The sequence below is a fragment of the Falco punctatus genome (assembly GCF_963210335.1).
Source record: "Falco punctatus genome assembly, chromosome: 5".
Classification (NCBI taxonomy): Eukaryota; Metazoa; Chordata; class Aves; order Falconiformes; family Falconidae; genus Falco; species Falco punctatus.
The window spans coordinates 21555092-21569335 of NC_137584.1; the positions used below are offsets into that span (position 1 = coordinate 21555092).

At 35.2% G+C, this 14244-nt stretch overlaps 1 protein-coding gene across 6 annotated transcripts in view; it reads left to right on the forward strand.

Moving 5' to 3' along the window:
- The window catches only part of CSMD1 (CUB and Sushi multiple domains 1), a 1231811-nt gene that overhangs the window by 985828 nt on the left and 231739 nt on the right, over positions 1–14244 (forward strand). For all 6 annotated transcript variants that reach the window (XR_013928146.1, XM_080387724.1, XM_080387722.1 and 3 more), the window contains 3 exons: positions 3672–3863; positions 7125–7251; positions 10679–10881. Coding sequence is in view for 5 of the 6 variants with exons in the window: in XM_080387724.1 (XP_080243850.1) it covers positions 3672–3863; positions 7125–7251; positions 10679–10881 (522 nt within the window). In the remaining variant the exon portion in view is untranslated. The remainder of the gene's footprint in view (positions 1–3671; positions 3864–7124; positions 7252–10678; positions 10882–14244) is intronic.

Here is a 14244-nt window from a genome sequence, read left to right on the forward strand (position 1 = left end):
AGAAAATTTGGTTTAGAAGAAATTCTTTCGATAAGAGCCCCAGTAAGTTTTTTATGTTAATATCAAGATCATTTCATTTAATGATTAATTTCATATTTTTGTATTAGATTATATTTAATTGAATTATAGTATTCTAATGCAGTAGTAAAGTGAATTTTGGTCTCTGATCTGTGGGACCTCATGGACTTCTGCCATAGAGTCTGCAAATGTAATGAAAAGCAAGCTTATTTTCAATAGTGATAGACTTTTATAGTACTGTAACTCACTTTTGAGAACTTCTAGCAGTCCACAAATCATAAAAGGTGGAAACCCCCTATGTTAGTGGGTACTTGAAGGTATAAGTGACTTACAATAACTATGTGAACTATTAATAAGCTAAAGGAAAGGCAGAAAGATCTGTGCTACTCACTTCTATTTCCAAAGAAGACTATAGAAAGTGCAGGCAGGCTGTGGTAGGCTTCTGTCAAACTTCTAAAGCTTCTGGCAGGATCTCTGTTCATGTCAGTGATGTCAAGAGTCCTCAGGGATCATCATTGCAGATGACGAGAAAATGGAATAGTATATGTGCCATGTATACTGTGCAAACAGATTGTAAAAAGATAAACACACTAATCTTGGTTTTGCACCATTCAGGAAGCTTTAATTTTGATGAATGAGGAGATTTGTGCCTTTTATAGACATCATCCCACAGAAGCGGCACTGCAAAAAAGAGGAGAATAAGTAAGATTCTCTGGCATTGCATTAGATATATTTTCACAGACTTGTGCAAAACTGCATGCTAAGTGGAATACATGAAATGGCAGCCAGTCAGAATTATAATTTTATCCCAGTCTTGACATCTTCTGTATTGAAAATGGCTCTATAGCACATTAGAAGGGCTTGTTTGTCCAAAAGTTTGTTTCATTTCACCCAGTTTTATCTGTTGGTCTGCCTCTCCCTGACAACCTTTTCTTGGAAAATCAATCTCTTATATAGCTTTGTAACTATATATTAGTGTTATGGAAAGTTTATTTCACCACACACAATCAGAAGAGTTTCATCTGTCAATCACATGCCATTGCCAGTGCTAACCAAATGTTGCACCTACTGAAGGATGGGAAATTATCTAAAAGCCAGTGGCAGAGAAATAGTGTTACACTGGCTCATGCTGTCAAATCAGTAATAAAGTATGTTCACTTATCTATTAAACAACTTAAATTTTCAGGTTTCCAAATAAATGTCTTTGTATGTGTAATAAAATTAAAACAATTAAATATAGCTATTTCTTGTGATGTTCAGCTCATGTGAATGACCTAATCATCTTGGCTTTTTTTATAGTGAGTGAAGAGAAATGGACCTTTTTAGAATTGCATAATTACACCAATCTATTTTAGATATCTACTTTAAGATGAGATTAATCATGGCCCATAAATTACTATTAACTCTAAAAGACAACAGGTTTAGATATGGCTGTTTATATATGAGAGCTAGTTAAAATGAATGCTATCCCTTTTGTCTGGAAACTGAGTATGTTTGCTTGTTTCTTTTTTGTCAACAAAGTAAAACTGCAGGGATGTGCAAATATTCAAATGGAAACAATCTTTTAGCAAGGGAGTAATGATAAATCTCTATAATCCATTTGTACATTATGTGATTATAGATACTCCTTCTGACACATAAGCTGCAACTGTTAATAAACAAAACGTTGTCAGGACGAGAGTGTGGGAAAGTGATCATCTAGACTGCTGTAATGTTAGGGTAAATGCTGGCATGCTTCTACCTTGGGTAGTCTAGCACTCTCCCAAACAATCTCAAGCGTAATGTTGTAGAACAGTGTATGCTAAATTCCCAGAAAGTGGCTGGTTGACAGCCATGCTCTTTTGAAGGGTAATTGAGTTTAACAATGCATGGCCGTGTTCATAGCATTCTCACTGGCTTTGGGGCTTCATGTTTCTTATGATATTAGGACAGACAGAGAGGCAGTGTCTATGTGATTAAATAGCATTATATTTTTCTGGGTGCGCTTCCCTTTCCCTAAGTCTAAATACTTAGAATTCTGAGCCACTATAGCCTATTATATAAAGAAAGAGCCTAGGCTCAGTTTACAGTAAAGGTAGAAAATAAGTGTTTCCAGAAACTGATTGAACTGACTGATCTGACCACCTATCTAAATAGTTAGTTTTCTGGAGATTTGTATTTCTGGACTGAGTAGGAAAGTAGCCTAAGCTGACTAGTTCAGATTTAGCCTTCTAATTTTCAGAACCCTGAGTTATAGCAGGTAATTCCCAAAATTTGTTCCTAATTTATGATCAAAGGAAAAAAAAGTGGTTTGTGTTTTCAGAGGACTCAGGTGATAGACAGCTTTAGCATCTGTACAGGAAGAAAAGCAAGGTATTAGACTCCTTGCCGTTTCTTCAGCTGAGGTTGACCTCAGCACCAGAAGAAAGGAAATAAGAAAAATATGATACCAACTCTAGTTTGTGCATTTGTGAAGTAATGACACGTTGTGTATGAGTATGTTATTTATCATAGATATGTCTGATTGCCTCCTAATTAGTGAATGACCTCGTAGAATCATAGAATGGTTTTGAGTTAGAAGGGATCTTAAAGATCAGGTAGTTCAAAGCCCCCTGCCATGAGCAGGGACATATTCCACTAGACCAGGTTGCTCAAAGCACCATCCAACCTGGCCTTGAACACTTCCAGAGATAGGGCAGCCACAGCTTCTCTGGGCAACCTCCTGTAGAGAATGAGCCGAAAACAGCAAACTGAACAGAAGACCAGCAGCCTGATTCAGAACCACTTAATGAAGCTTTTCAGCAAAATAAGGACAGCAAATGGAAACCATTTGTGAAGTCAGAATTACTTCCTTGGGCTGTGGACATGACTGTAATAAAGGAAGAATACACAAAGAAAAAGAATATAGAGTTGAGAAAGATGAATTTGGAACCACTCTTTATATTGCTCCAAGAACTGGACCTCAAGGCAAAAGGAGAGATTTAGAATGCATCTTTACATTCTAGCAATGCTATATGGAGAAAATGCAGAGAGGAGAGGATAAAACATGGCAAGAGTTGTAGCTGCTTAGAGTAGAACTGCTCATTCCAAGGAGCACAGAGGTAACTGCTTATCCCATTCAGCGTGTTAATAGGCCAAAAAGGGGAATGCTATTTGAAAATCAGTGTAGGGATATGTCTTCTTTTCGGCAGAGAAGAAACTGAAACCATGCTATCTTGACACTAAGATGGATAGAACAACCTTTGCATGTTCTTCCTTAGTTGCCACTATGCTCTGCTGGCTTTGTTATGGAGATTAGATGAGGAGATGAAGCTGCCATTTAGTGCTAAATGCAGGCTTGATACTTCCTCTTCTTTGGATAAAAAATAATAGAAGTGGTATAAATTAATAATTAGCTCACTAATCTCTTTTAGGATAGTGTAGATATTAAGCTTTTTTCAATAAACTAATACTATAATCAAGTATCAAATGAATAATTAGTTGTTGGTGCTCCAGTTTCTGATTTACCCAAATTATATATAATTTATGTTTGTTCACTGTGGATATATTTAATCTAATTGAATCATAAGAACATAATTTGCATCAATATCAGATTCATTGACATTATATTTTGTTTGATATTTTATATCTCTGTGTCTTTATTTCTTCTTTTCTCTTCCCATTTTTGTTCACAGGTTTTGACCTAGTGAAATGTGAAGATCCTGGCATACCAAATTATGGCTACAAGATCCGAGATGAAGGACATTTTATAGACACTGTCATTTTATACAGCTGTAATCCTGGCTATACAATGCATGGTAGTAGTATTATGACCTGCTTAAGTGGAGATCGGAGAGTTTGGGACAAACCTTTGCCTACTTGCATAGGTAATATGGATTGTGACAGTGAAAGATTTCATTCTGGTGTTTCAAGGGTAAAAGAAAGAAATTGTATTTCTATACTTTATGAGATGATAGTGGTGTAAACATAGTTTAAATTTCAAGTAAAGATATAATGTGGACATCCAAGTATACCTTCTCTGAAATATATGGCTGGCTATTAATGGCTACAAAACTGCTGGGAAACGCTTCTATCTATAGGGCAACCTTTGGCAAAAGACTACTGTTTTGGTTCTGATGATATCCTGGGTCATCGAGTCTGCCATGCTATCACAGGCAGTGGTATTATCTAAACACTTCACAGGCTAAGGCACCCCCATCATAAAGCCAATAATGATCTTTTTTACCTTATCTGTTTTCATCAGATTATTTCAGCATCTCATTCCTATGAAGCTAGTTTCTAATTTTTATCCCACATTGGTGGATTGTTTTATCTGAGTGCTCTTTAGTCATTGTTGCCATGCTAGGATACCCCATCTGTCAGAGCGTTGAGTAGATTTTTTCTTTAAATATCATGTCTTCAAGTGTCTTAAACTGTGTGTCATTACAGACAACATAAATATTAAATAAAGAAGTACTAGGTGAGATGCATAAAATAACTGAAAACTAGGATAGCTATTGACTTTGTACCTTTGCTAGGCAGTTTCTCTCCTTCCATTTTGCTTTCCAGTCCAGCAGTTACCAGGGACTTCCTGAGTTCAAGTTTCACATGGACTTCCCATGACTCCTTGGGAAAGCCTTTCTTTCTGTGTGCCCTCTGATGCTTAGTTTTTGCCTCTGCTGCCTGCTGCAGGCAGGCCACCAACTGCTTTGAGCACTCACCTGACCTGCAGAATCCTTGCTTGTTGCCTCTCTCCTATATTGGGTGCTACATTCTCCATTCCAGGAGCTGCTATTTGCTGAACACATTCACAGACCTGCAGTCTACAAAGGAGCAAGTTCCCTTCCTTTCAAAATTCACTTTACCCAGAGAGGGTAAGTGCCAGAAAAACATCAGTGAACAGTGTTTCTGCTTAGTCTTTAGTAGAGGTGTTATTTCCCCCCCTTGATTCTAGAATTATAAGTTTTCTTGTATGTATCTGACAGGTCAAAACAACTCTTTCCAGTTTTGATTTAAAGACTTTTTGAGATTCTTTATACATTCAAGTCCTTAAGCTCTTCAGTTTAATCGACCACCTTCCTTTTCCTCTAAGTTTGCCCTTTTGCAGAGAAAAGCTATAATTAGTCCTACCTTTGCCTGTCTCCCCATTTAATTTAAATGAAGTCATTACTCTAAGGTCATTTTCTGTAATATTTTCTTGTGCCTGTGTTCACTACCAATTAAGTATTTGAATCAATTCTAAAATACTTGTGGGTTTCAAGTTTATTAGGTGAATAAATCCATCCGTCTACCTACTTCCTTTTCTTAGTATGATGATTTGTCCTCTGTATGTGGGGTGTTAACATCTCAATCATACAGTATTAAGAAAAAATAAAAGAATATATATTCCAGTCTGACCTGGAGGAAGATAGGGAAACCAGGATCAAATGAATCTAAGTAAGATTCCCATCTTAGCTCCTGTAGAACTTCTTTCATAACCATTCTACAAAATATTTTTGACCAATATGTATATTTTGGAGGCTGATTTTATTTTCTGCATCACTGCTATATAATGCTCCCTCCATTGTGTATCTCCACTTTTTATTGTGTATTTCCAGTTTTCTTGATAACAGTATACTTTTAAGCATCTACAGTCCACTCAAGATTGTTACTTTTTCATTTTTTATATAATTGATGTTGTACCTTGCATTACTAGGTTTGGGTTTTGTATTTTGTTGCTAAACTTTTAGAATCACTTGTACCAAAATCTCTTATTTCTTGAGGATCTCACTTCATCTCTAAGTGAAATTATGTCCTGATATCAATAGAATAGTCAATTTTCTTTTAGTAATCTGAGACAGATTTTGTCCTTGCTTTCTGTCTGTTCAACCATAAAGCTATGTTCCTATGTAGCTTTATTATCTTTACATATCTTTTTATTTGCTGTCCATGTTCCTATATTTAAACTGAAATTTGGGGATCACATCAGTTTTGTATAAAACCCCTCTTCCCATTTCTCAATTTTAAACTCTTATGAAACATTAATTAGCTCCCCAAGAAGTCAAATGTTCACTATTCTCTCTGAAAGTCTTCTAAAGGTGAATCTTTCTAAACAGCCTTTCACAGTCTGTTACCTTCATTAAATTGTTATTTTTTTTCTCCTGTTCTGTGCACAGGAAAACTTGTCATGAAGATCCCTGAAAACCCAGTTAAAGCATCTGCAGATCATTTTATGCTCTCTCCTTTTTTCTTCTGTCCAGTGTTATTTATATAGTATTTTCCTTCTTTAGTTTTATCTTATGCTATCACAGTTTTACTGTGATTTGACTGCTTTCTTTTCCTTCCTTTTCCTTAAGTTGTCATGAACTTTCAAACATCACTTTCTTTCTTAGACACATTTTCTTAATATCCTCCTGTTTGTGGAGACCTTTGATTTTTTTTTCTTGTTGTGTTTTAGGTCAACATTTGATATTTGCTGTTCTCTCCAGTGACATTTACATTCATCTTGTCTTTACAACCATTTCAATCTCATTCATAAAAAATGTCAAGCCCATACATAGACATATTCCACATAGCCTACACCTAGTCATTTTTTTCATTTACTTTCTCTCTTTGTGGGCATATTGCATTTAAATTTTTAAATACTAAAGGAAATTACTAGGCAATACCTAACTGCATTTTGATGTAGTTAAACTTGAAGTTACACAGAAGTAACTTGAAAACATTAATCTAAAGGTATTTTGACATTAGCACAACACAGAAAGCTATTTTAATTACAGAATGCAATGCTGTAAAGTCTGAATTTGAGCATTCAGTGTTACTTAGAAAATTCAAACATATTATATGGGATATTTCTGAAGCATTTTTGCTCTCTTGTCGATGCTAAAATTGTGCTTTTGTAATTTCAGTGCATATTGAACTACTTTTGTCAGTAAAATAACATAATCACAGAAGTATGGTTTATTGCTTTATAGCAAGGTGGGAATGAGATCATTATATGTAAATTTTTAACTTGTGTGCATGTCCTGATTTGTATGTATGTGTACTGCTTCAGAGATATTAGGTCATTCTGTTACCTATTTGAAGACGGAGAGCTGTGGAATGGACAGGAAATGGAAGTGCAATATATTATGGTCTTGTTAAAAATAAATGTAATACTTATTTTGTAGCTGAGTGTGGTGGTCAAATTCATGCCGCTACATCGGGGCGCATTTTGTCCCCTGGCTACCCAGTACCGTATGACAACAATCTTCATTGTACTTGGATTATCGAAGCAGATCCAGGAAAGACAATAAGGTATATACTTACTTTAAATATTTATTGTTGACTTCAGTATTTTATAAATTATGTTCAGCCTTACATTCTCACACTCTTCTATACAAACTGCTCATTTTCATTGACGTATGCAAGGCATCTTTCTGTCAGGTGGCATGTTAGTTGGCCAGGATTACTTGCCTGTTCATGTGTAAAATCCCAGGTTATGGGACATCATAACAACCCTACAAACCTGCCCAAATCCTTCCACACACCCTGCCACCGAGGGAACAGCTGCCTTAGGGCACATTCCAGTATCACCTCACTCAAAATTTGTCTTCTATTACACCAGGACGACACTAGATTCCACAAAACACATAACATGCTAACAGTGTTAATTAGTAGTATTAAACAGCTCACATAAGGGTGAACAAGGACCTCAGGAACCTGCATAATAAAACCATCCTCATCAATCCCAGACAGAAAAAGGGAGATGTGTTGCCTCATCCTCTTCATGGGATAGTTCTTCCAGCACAGTAAGACCATCAATGCCAGGGTGAAGCACAAAGCCATTATCTTTATTGACATGTTCCCAAGATCAGCAAAATAAAGAGATAAGCAGTGCAGCAACAAACTCTGTGGCTTCACGGGAGCTTGCCACTTAATATCTACTATAGCTATAGCACACTTAATATTTAACTGCTATTGTCTCAGGCTCCACATCGGGTGCTAAAAGGGACTGTGATGGATTGACCTTGGCTGGATGCTGGGTGCCCATCAAGCTGCTCTGTCACTCCCCTCCTCAGCAGGATGGGATGGGAAGAAAATAAGATGGAAAAAACTTCATGAACCAAGATAAAAGCAGTTTAATAAAGAAAAAGAAAAGGCCGTGTGTGGAAGAAAAGAAAAAAAAAAAAAAAAAGATTATCTGCTTCCCATAAGCACACCATATCCAGCCACTTCCCAAGAAGCAGGATTTCAATGTGTGAAGTGGTTGCTCTGAAAGACAAATGTTGGAATAATGAATGCCCCCCTTCCTCTTCCTTTCTTTTAGTTTTTGTTTTATCCCTTTGGTCAGTTTGGGTCAGTTGTCCTGGCTATGTCCCCTCCCAAGATCTTGCCCACCCCCAGCCCACTGGTGAGGAGGGAAAGTTAAAGGAAAGCCTTAGTGCTGTGTGAGCACAGCTCAGCACTACCCAAAACAGTGGTGTGTTATCAACACCTTTCTAGCTACTGATACGAAGCACAGCACTGTGAGAACTGCTCTGGGGAAAGTTCACTCCCTCTCAGCCAAACTCAACTCAAACTCACAGCTGTCAACTGTGGTATCAAAATTCTTCCCTTGAGTCATTGTAATGCCATTCTTTTATATCCTACTGCAAATTCAATCTAATAATTTGCTTGAAATCAAACATAATTATTCAACACTACTTCTTAAATACATTGCCTCAAGCAGCCATAAAGCTCCTGACTCTGCCAGGAGCCCTCAGATACCAGACATCTTGGACCTTGTTGTGTAGCTACTAGAAACTGTCTTTTTGTCATCAATGCTTTGATCGATTAGGATTTGGCAATTATCATCAGCAGAGAGGATTAGTGCTATAAAGCTTTATATACAACTCTGAATTGTTTTCATTTTCCATTCCTGCTCTTTTCCATCATATCATTATTAACGTATATAACATTTTGAATTATATAAATATCAGACTTTTCCCCCCATAATCATTTGAATAATAAGATCGGCAACATCTCAGAAGATGTTGAAGATAATCAAATTTGTGAAAAATTATGAGAATTTAATAAGAAGTGCATTCAGGACTCAGAGAATGCTTAATAGATAAGGACTAGAAAATCTTCCCACATAGAGTAGGCAGCATAACAGAAAAGGGAAGAAATTAGGAGAATACAGAAAATGGGGGAAACAAAGCTTGTGAATAATGCATGGAATAAAGGTATATGCCAAGAACTGAATGATGGAATCTAGAGCTTATATTTCTATAATGATTTATGGAAAGATGATAGAAGGATCCAAGAACTCAGGCAAGAGGAAATTAGTAATACTAGAAGAACTTTTAAAACAGTTTTTCCTCACCAATTTGATTTACCAACAAGAAAGACTGTCACACTTTGCTGTTGACCTACAGCTAAATCACTCAAGTGGAAGGAATACTAATATTTAAAGAGACTTTCAGCTCAGTTTTGTTGTAGTAATACACAGATTCAAAAATTTTGAAATGGCAAATTCTGTTCAGTATTCAAGCTAGTTTTTCTGCTCCAAACAGGAAGTTGCTGTGAAAGCAAGAATGTAAAAAAGCACATTTAACTTCTAATCAAAATAGATAATCTTAATTTCTGTAATTTGAAAATAATGTCTTGATACCAATTTGTTTAATGATATGCCACAGAGACTACTTTTATACTCCAGTGACAGGATAGAATTATGTGATTTCCAGTAAATGTGCTACCTCAGAATATTAGATATTTTTTTTTAGCAAAAAATTAGCAAATACTAAACTGTTTCATTATTCAGCTTATGCAGACCATCGTTTTAACTGATCAATTCAATGAAAATTATTACTTTATAAATTAAACAAGCAAAACAATATAAGCAAATGGCAAGTGTTTCACTGGGAGGTTTTTTTCCTATTTTTATTAGTAATCCTGTTTCACTAAGCTAAATAATTCACTCCATCATAGATGACTTCAATGCATCATTTACATTTAAATGACAATTTTTAAATTAATGATTTCCAATTAATGACAAAAGTAATGGAGTATCAACACACAACTATTGGAAACAAAAAAAAAGAAGCTTTGATATTTACCTATCAGATTTCTTCAATGTTAAAAATGTAAATGATCAGAACTTGAAGTCAATACATTTATTTTGACTAATAACGTAGTGTTCTTGAACCACTTTCTAAATCTAATACTTCACCTAGAGATAAATACAGATTATTCTAATACAATTGTATATTTTATTAATTTGGCATAATGCAGAGATAGGACAATACATTTTCTGGTTTTGTATAGGAAAGAAAATGTCATACTGATGGAATTTCCTGTGCTATGTATGCTACTGCCCAGTAGCCAATGCTTTTTTTCAGTATCATGTAATCAAGCCAATCAGTGTTCTTGGTATCCACATTTGAATAAAGAGAGGAAATCTTTGATGAAATTATATCTCTTAAAATATCTCTCATAAAAACAAGTGAATTTATAGATGGAATGAGTACTGTATGCCCTGTAATGATGCTTTCTGTAATTTAGGCATTTATAGAACAGAATCCATCTCTTTTACAAGATCAGCTCATCCAACAGGAAAAATGGCTAACTCTGCAGGACCACCAGCCCTAATTCAGTCCTAAAAGGCATCTCAAACCTAAATACAGTTTGGGAATGAGTGCTTGGAGCTTTGTATAATTGTGTTTAATGAGTAATGTACAATGCTTTCACTTTCTCTTTGCAGTCTTCATTTTATTGTTTTTGACACTGAGGTCGCTCATGACATCTTGAAGGTATGGGATGGGCCTATTGAAAGCAGCATACTTCTGAAAGAATGGAGTGGCTCAGCCCTTCCTGAGGATATTCACAGCACTTTCAACTCATTAACATTACAATTTGACAGTGATTTCTTCATCAGCAAATCAGGCTTCTCCATTCAGTTTTCAAGTATGTAAATATTTTTCATCTCAAATACAATAATTATATATACTTTATATACATTATTCTTATACACATTAACTGTTTCTCATCTTAAAACTTCCTCAGTCTTAAAAAAAAAAAAAAAGATACTATATTGTTTTAATAATTTTATATATTTATGGAAACAGCTACAACTAGGGAGAGGTTTTGGATTTGCTTTGAATGTTTAAGTTTTCTTATTCCTTGTTTTGTACAGCAACCACATGACTATTATCTAATTAACATTATTTAACAAGTCAAAATGGGATTGTACATACATGTTTTCTTCTGCACTGATAGTTTTAAATGTTCCCTCCAGTGCTAACTAGTAGTATATTATTTTGTGTTTATAGTTTATGTTGTTTAGGTGTTTTTTTCTTACGATGTTGGTTACTTGATGCATCATTTTTGTGACCTTAACCACTGTTGGTGTACATGGTGAAACTGAAGAATAAAATTAGACTAATGAAATTAACAGGTTTAAAGTGAAAGTTCCTCCGTATACAAGGAGCTGTGATTGATATTGTACAGGTGATCAATATCGTAAAACTGATTATGTGGAGTTTTTCTATGTTAAAAGCTGAGGGCAGGTCTGCAGGGAGACTATATCATTGTCTGACTCAGTTGTTGCATCCATATATATATATATGATGTATGTAAGTGTATTTCTGCTTAGGAACATAGGAAATTTATGAATTAATAAAATGTTGGAAAGTAGGAGTATTATTGAAAACCTTTTCTGCAGGTGCTGTCATTCAGAAGTAAAGGGCACTAATAAGATTTCAGTCATTATTTGCATGAGGCGATAGAGTTTGGGGGTTCCTGGTCTCTAATAATACATTTTACATTTACCTATTTACTTAATTTTGCTTGATTTTTCTAAATGCTGTACCCCCCAAACATCAGGGTATTTCATACCCCTAAGATAACTAGTTAAAATTATATAAAATTAATTAAAGACAAAGAGCAGAACAAATGTTTCTAAAATACCTAACCTGTGTACTATATAATATACTTCTTTTCGTGTTCTTTGAAAAAAGTTAAATTGTACATTTGTGGAAATGAAGGGTTTTTTTACTCTGTTAGGGTTAGCAAACACAATTTTATGTTGTATTATATGAAAATATTTATAAGTTTATGCACCAATTTTGGAAGGAGGGAAATAATTCAGCGGTTATTTGTCAACACATTCTTTGACCTTCAGCAATACTTATAGTAAATAGGAGACCATTTAATGCTTTAAGGGTGAAGAACTGATTTTTTCATGTTAGTATATCTGATGGATGCATTCAGTGATCATGCTGGTAATTGCAGAGTATGTCTTACTGGAATTAATTGGAATTAGTGGTGCAGAACTGAATGCCTCAGAGCAAGTAAAGGGAAGACGATATTAAAGTTTAATTCACCCTGATTGAAAAGTGGAACGTTTTATTTTTTTTTTAATTGTTAGAAAAAAATATGATTTAAGGAATATGCTAAAGGAAATGTTAAATTATCTGAACTAAAAATCAGAGCTTAGTTTATTTAGTCTCCTTGAGGTAACGGGCAACCACCATGGCCCTGATCTGTAAAGGATTTAAGCTAATTAATCTGTGGCTAAGTCAGGATATTTGCATGCTTTAGTATTCATCTTGTGGTCAAACTGTAGACCAGTTTATAGCAATACTGGACAGAATATTGAAATTTCACTTCTGTAGTAGTTTGTAACTCAATGAATAAAAGAGTTTTGAGTTGCTTAAACTTTTTTCTGGTAATTGCAGAAGACGTCTGTGTTTTATTACAAGTTCTACAAAGGTAACTGGTCAGGTTTGGTGTCTTTGTGTCACCTGAAGGATTTTCAGGTGTTGCATTTGTTAATGAGTGCATTTTATTTAAATATTAATTACGATCCAAGAAATAACCTTCAGGTGCAGAATAGCAGAGGACTGGAAAATCTTCAGTAATCTGGACCTCTTCCACATGCAACTTCTGTATTGGATTATGCAACTGGGATGAGTGTTTATGTCAATGAACATCTACTTACGGGATCATACAAAGGATATACCTCTCAGAGTATCAGGTCAAATGAGCAGCTTAAAGACAAAGCATTAAAGTGCTAACCTTCAGCTGGAGAATTTGTTTCACTGTGCTGTGAATGCGCTGATTACTTTATATACTTTATATGCACTCTAGAATGTCTTTACTGAATCTGCCTAAAAAGAAGGAGCTGTGAAAGGATAGTATGAGGCAGATCAGAAAATATCGCCTACAAATGACTTGCTGTTGATTGTAAATGTAATTAGTGGTATTTTTAATGGGAAAACGCAAGTGGCTGAAGCTTACAAAATGTTTCAACGCTATTAAAGGTGCCTTGTCTTGCCCACTCAGCTCAGCATGTAGAACATGAGGACATGAACTGACAAGAGTAATTATGTTAATTGTAATCAGTCTAATGCTTTTCATTAAAACTTAATTACCATTTAATCGTGCATAAAAGGACAAAAAATGGAGTTCACTGTACAAAATTGACCTTTACTCTGGGGGTTAAATACATTTAAACTATGTAATACAAGCCAGGAATGTCAACCAACTCTTTCTGGTCACAGTCCAAAAAAGTGGACACAAGAAGGGTGTAGGCAAATTTGGTATTCGGCTTTTTTATTCCAAAGAAACAAAGTTACTGGCAGCAAAAACTTTCCGCCTAAGTTAATAATAAAAAAAACATTTTCTAACCTAGCTTAATTTTGTTGTGTTTAAGGTACGTAGGATAGATTTCCCTCTGAAGTTGCCTTTTTGTTTTTATCAGCTATAGGTCTAGATATATTAACGTACACTAAATTTCAAACTTCTGGGCATCTAAGAGCAGGTAAAGTTAATCTTACCTGTCTTTTCAGAGGTGTCTAGTTTCCTTTGAGATGCCATAAGATATGCTGGCTAGTCTCCATCTGCCATTCCAGAAGGTCACACACCCATAAGTCCTTGGTCATATCTTTCAGTCCTGTGCAGATACCTTGGATACTATAGAGCATTTTGAATGAGACTATCCACCTATGTTGAAGCAGATCAGTCTTGCCCTGAATATTTATTCCTCAGCTACTCTAGACTTCTGAAAGCACTTGGATCCATGCTAGTGGATGATCCATTGCTTTTATTAACCTAAAGTGTATTTTATTGAGAGCTTTTTTGTATCTCATCATACAATTTTTTACTTGATACTTAACAAAACCAATAGAAGTGACAGATGATAGGAACAGCACTGGCAGTTGCTAGTTATCTTATAATTCTTACAGACTTAGCCTTATTTTGACAATACCTAGTAGTAGCTCCTAGCCTTTTTTCTTGAACTAAATTCTCAGATGTTGTAACTTAAGA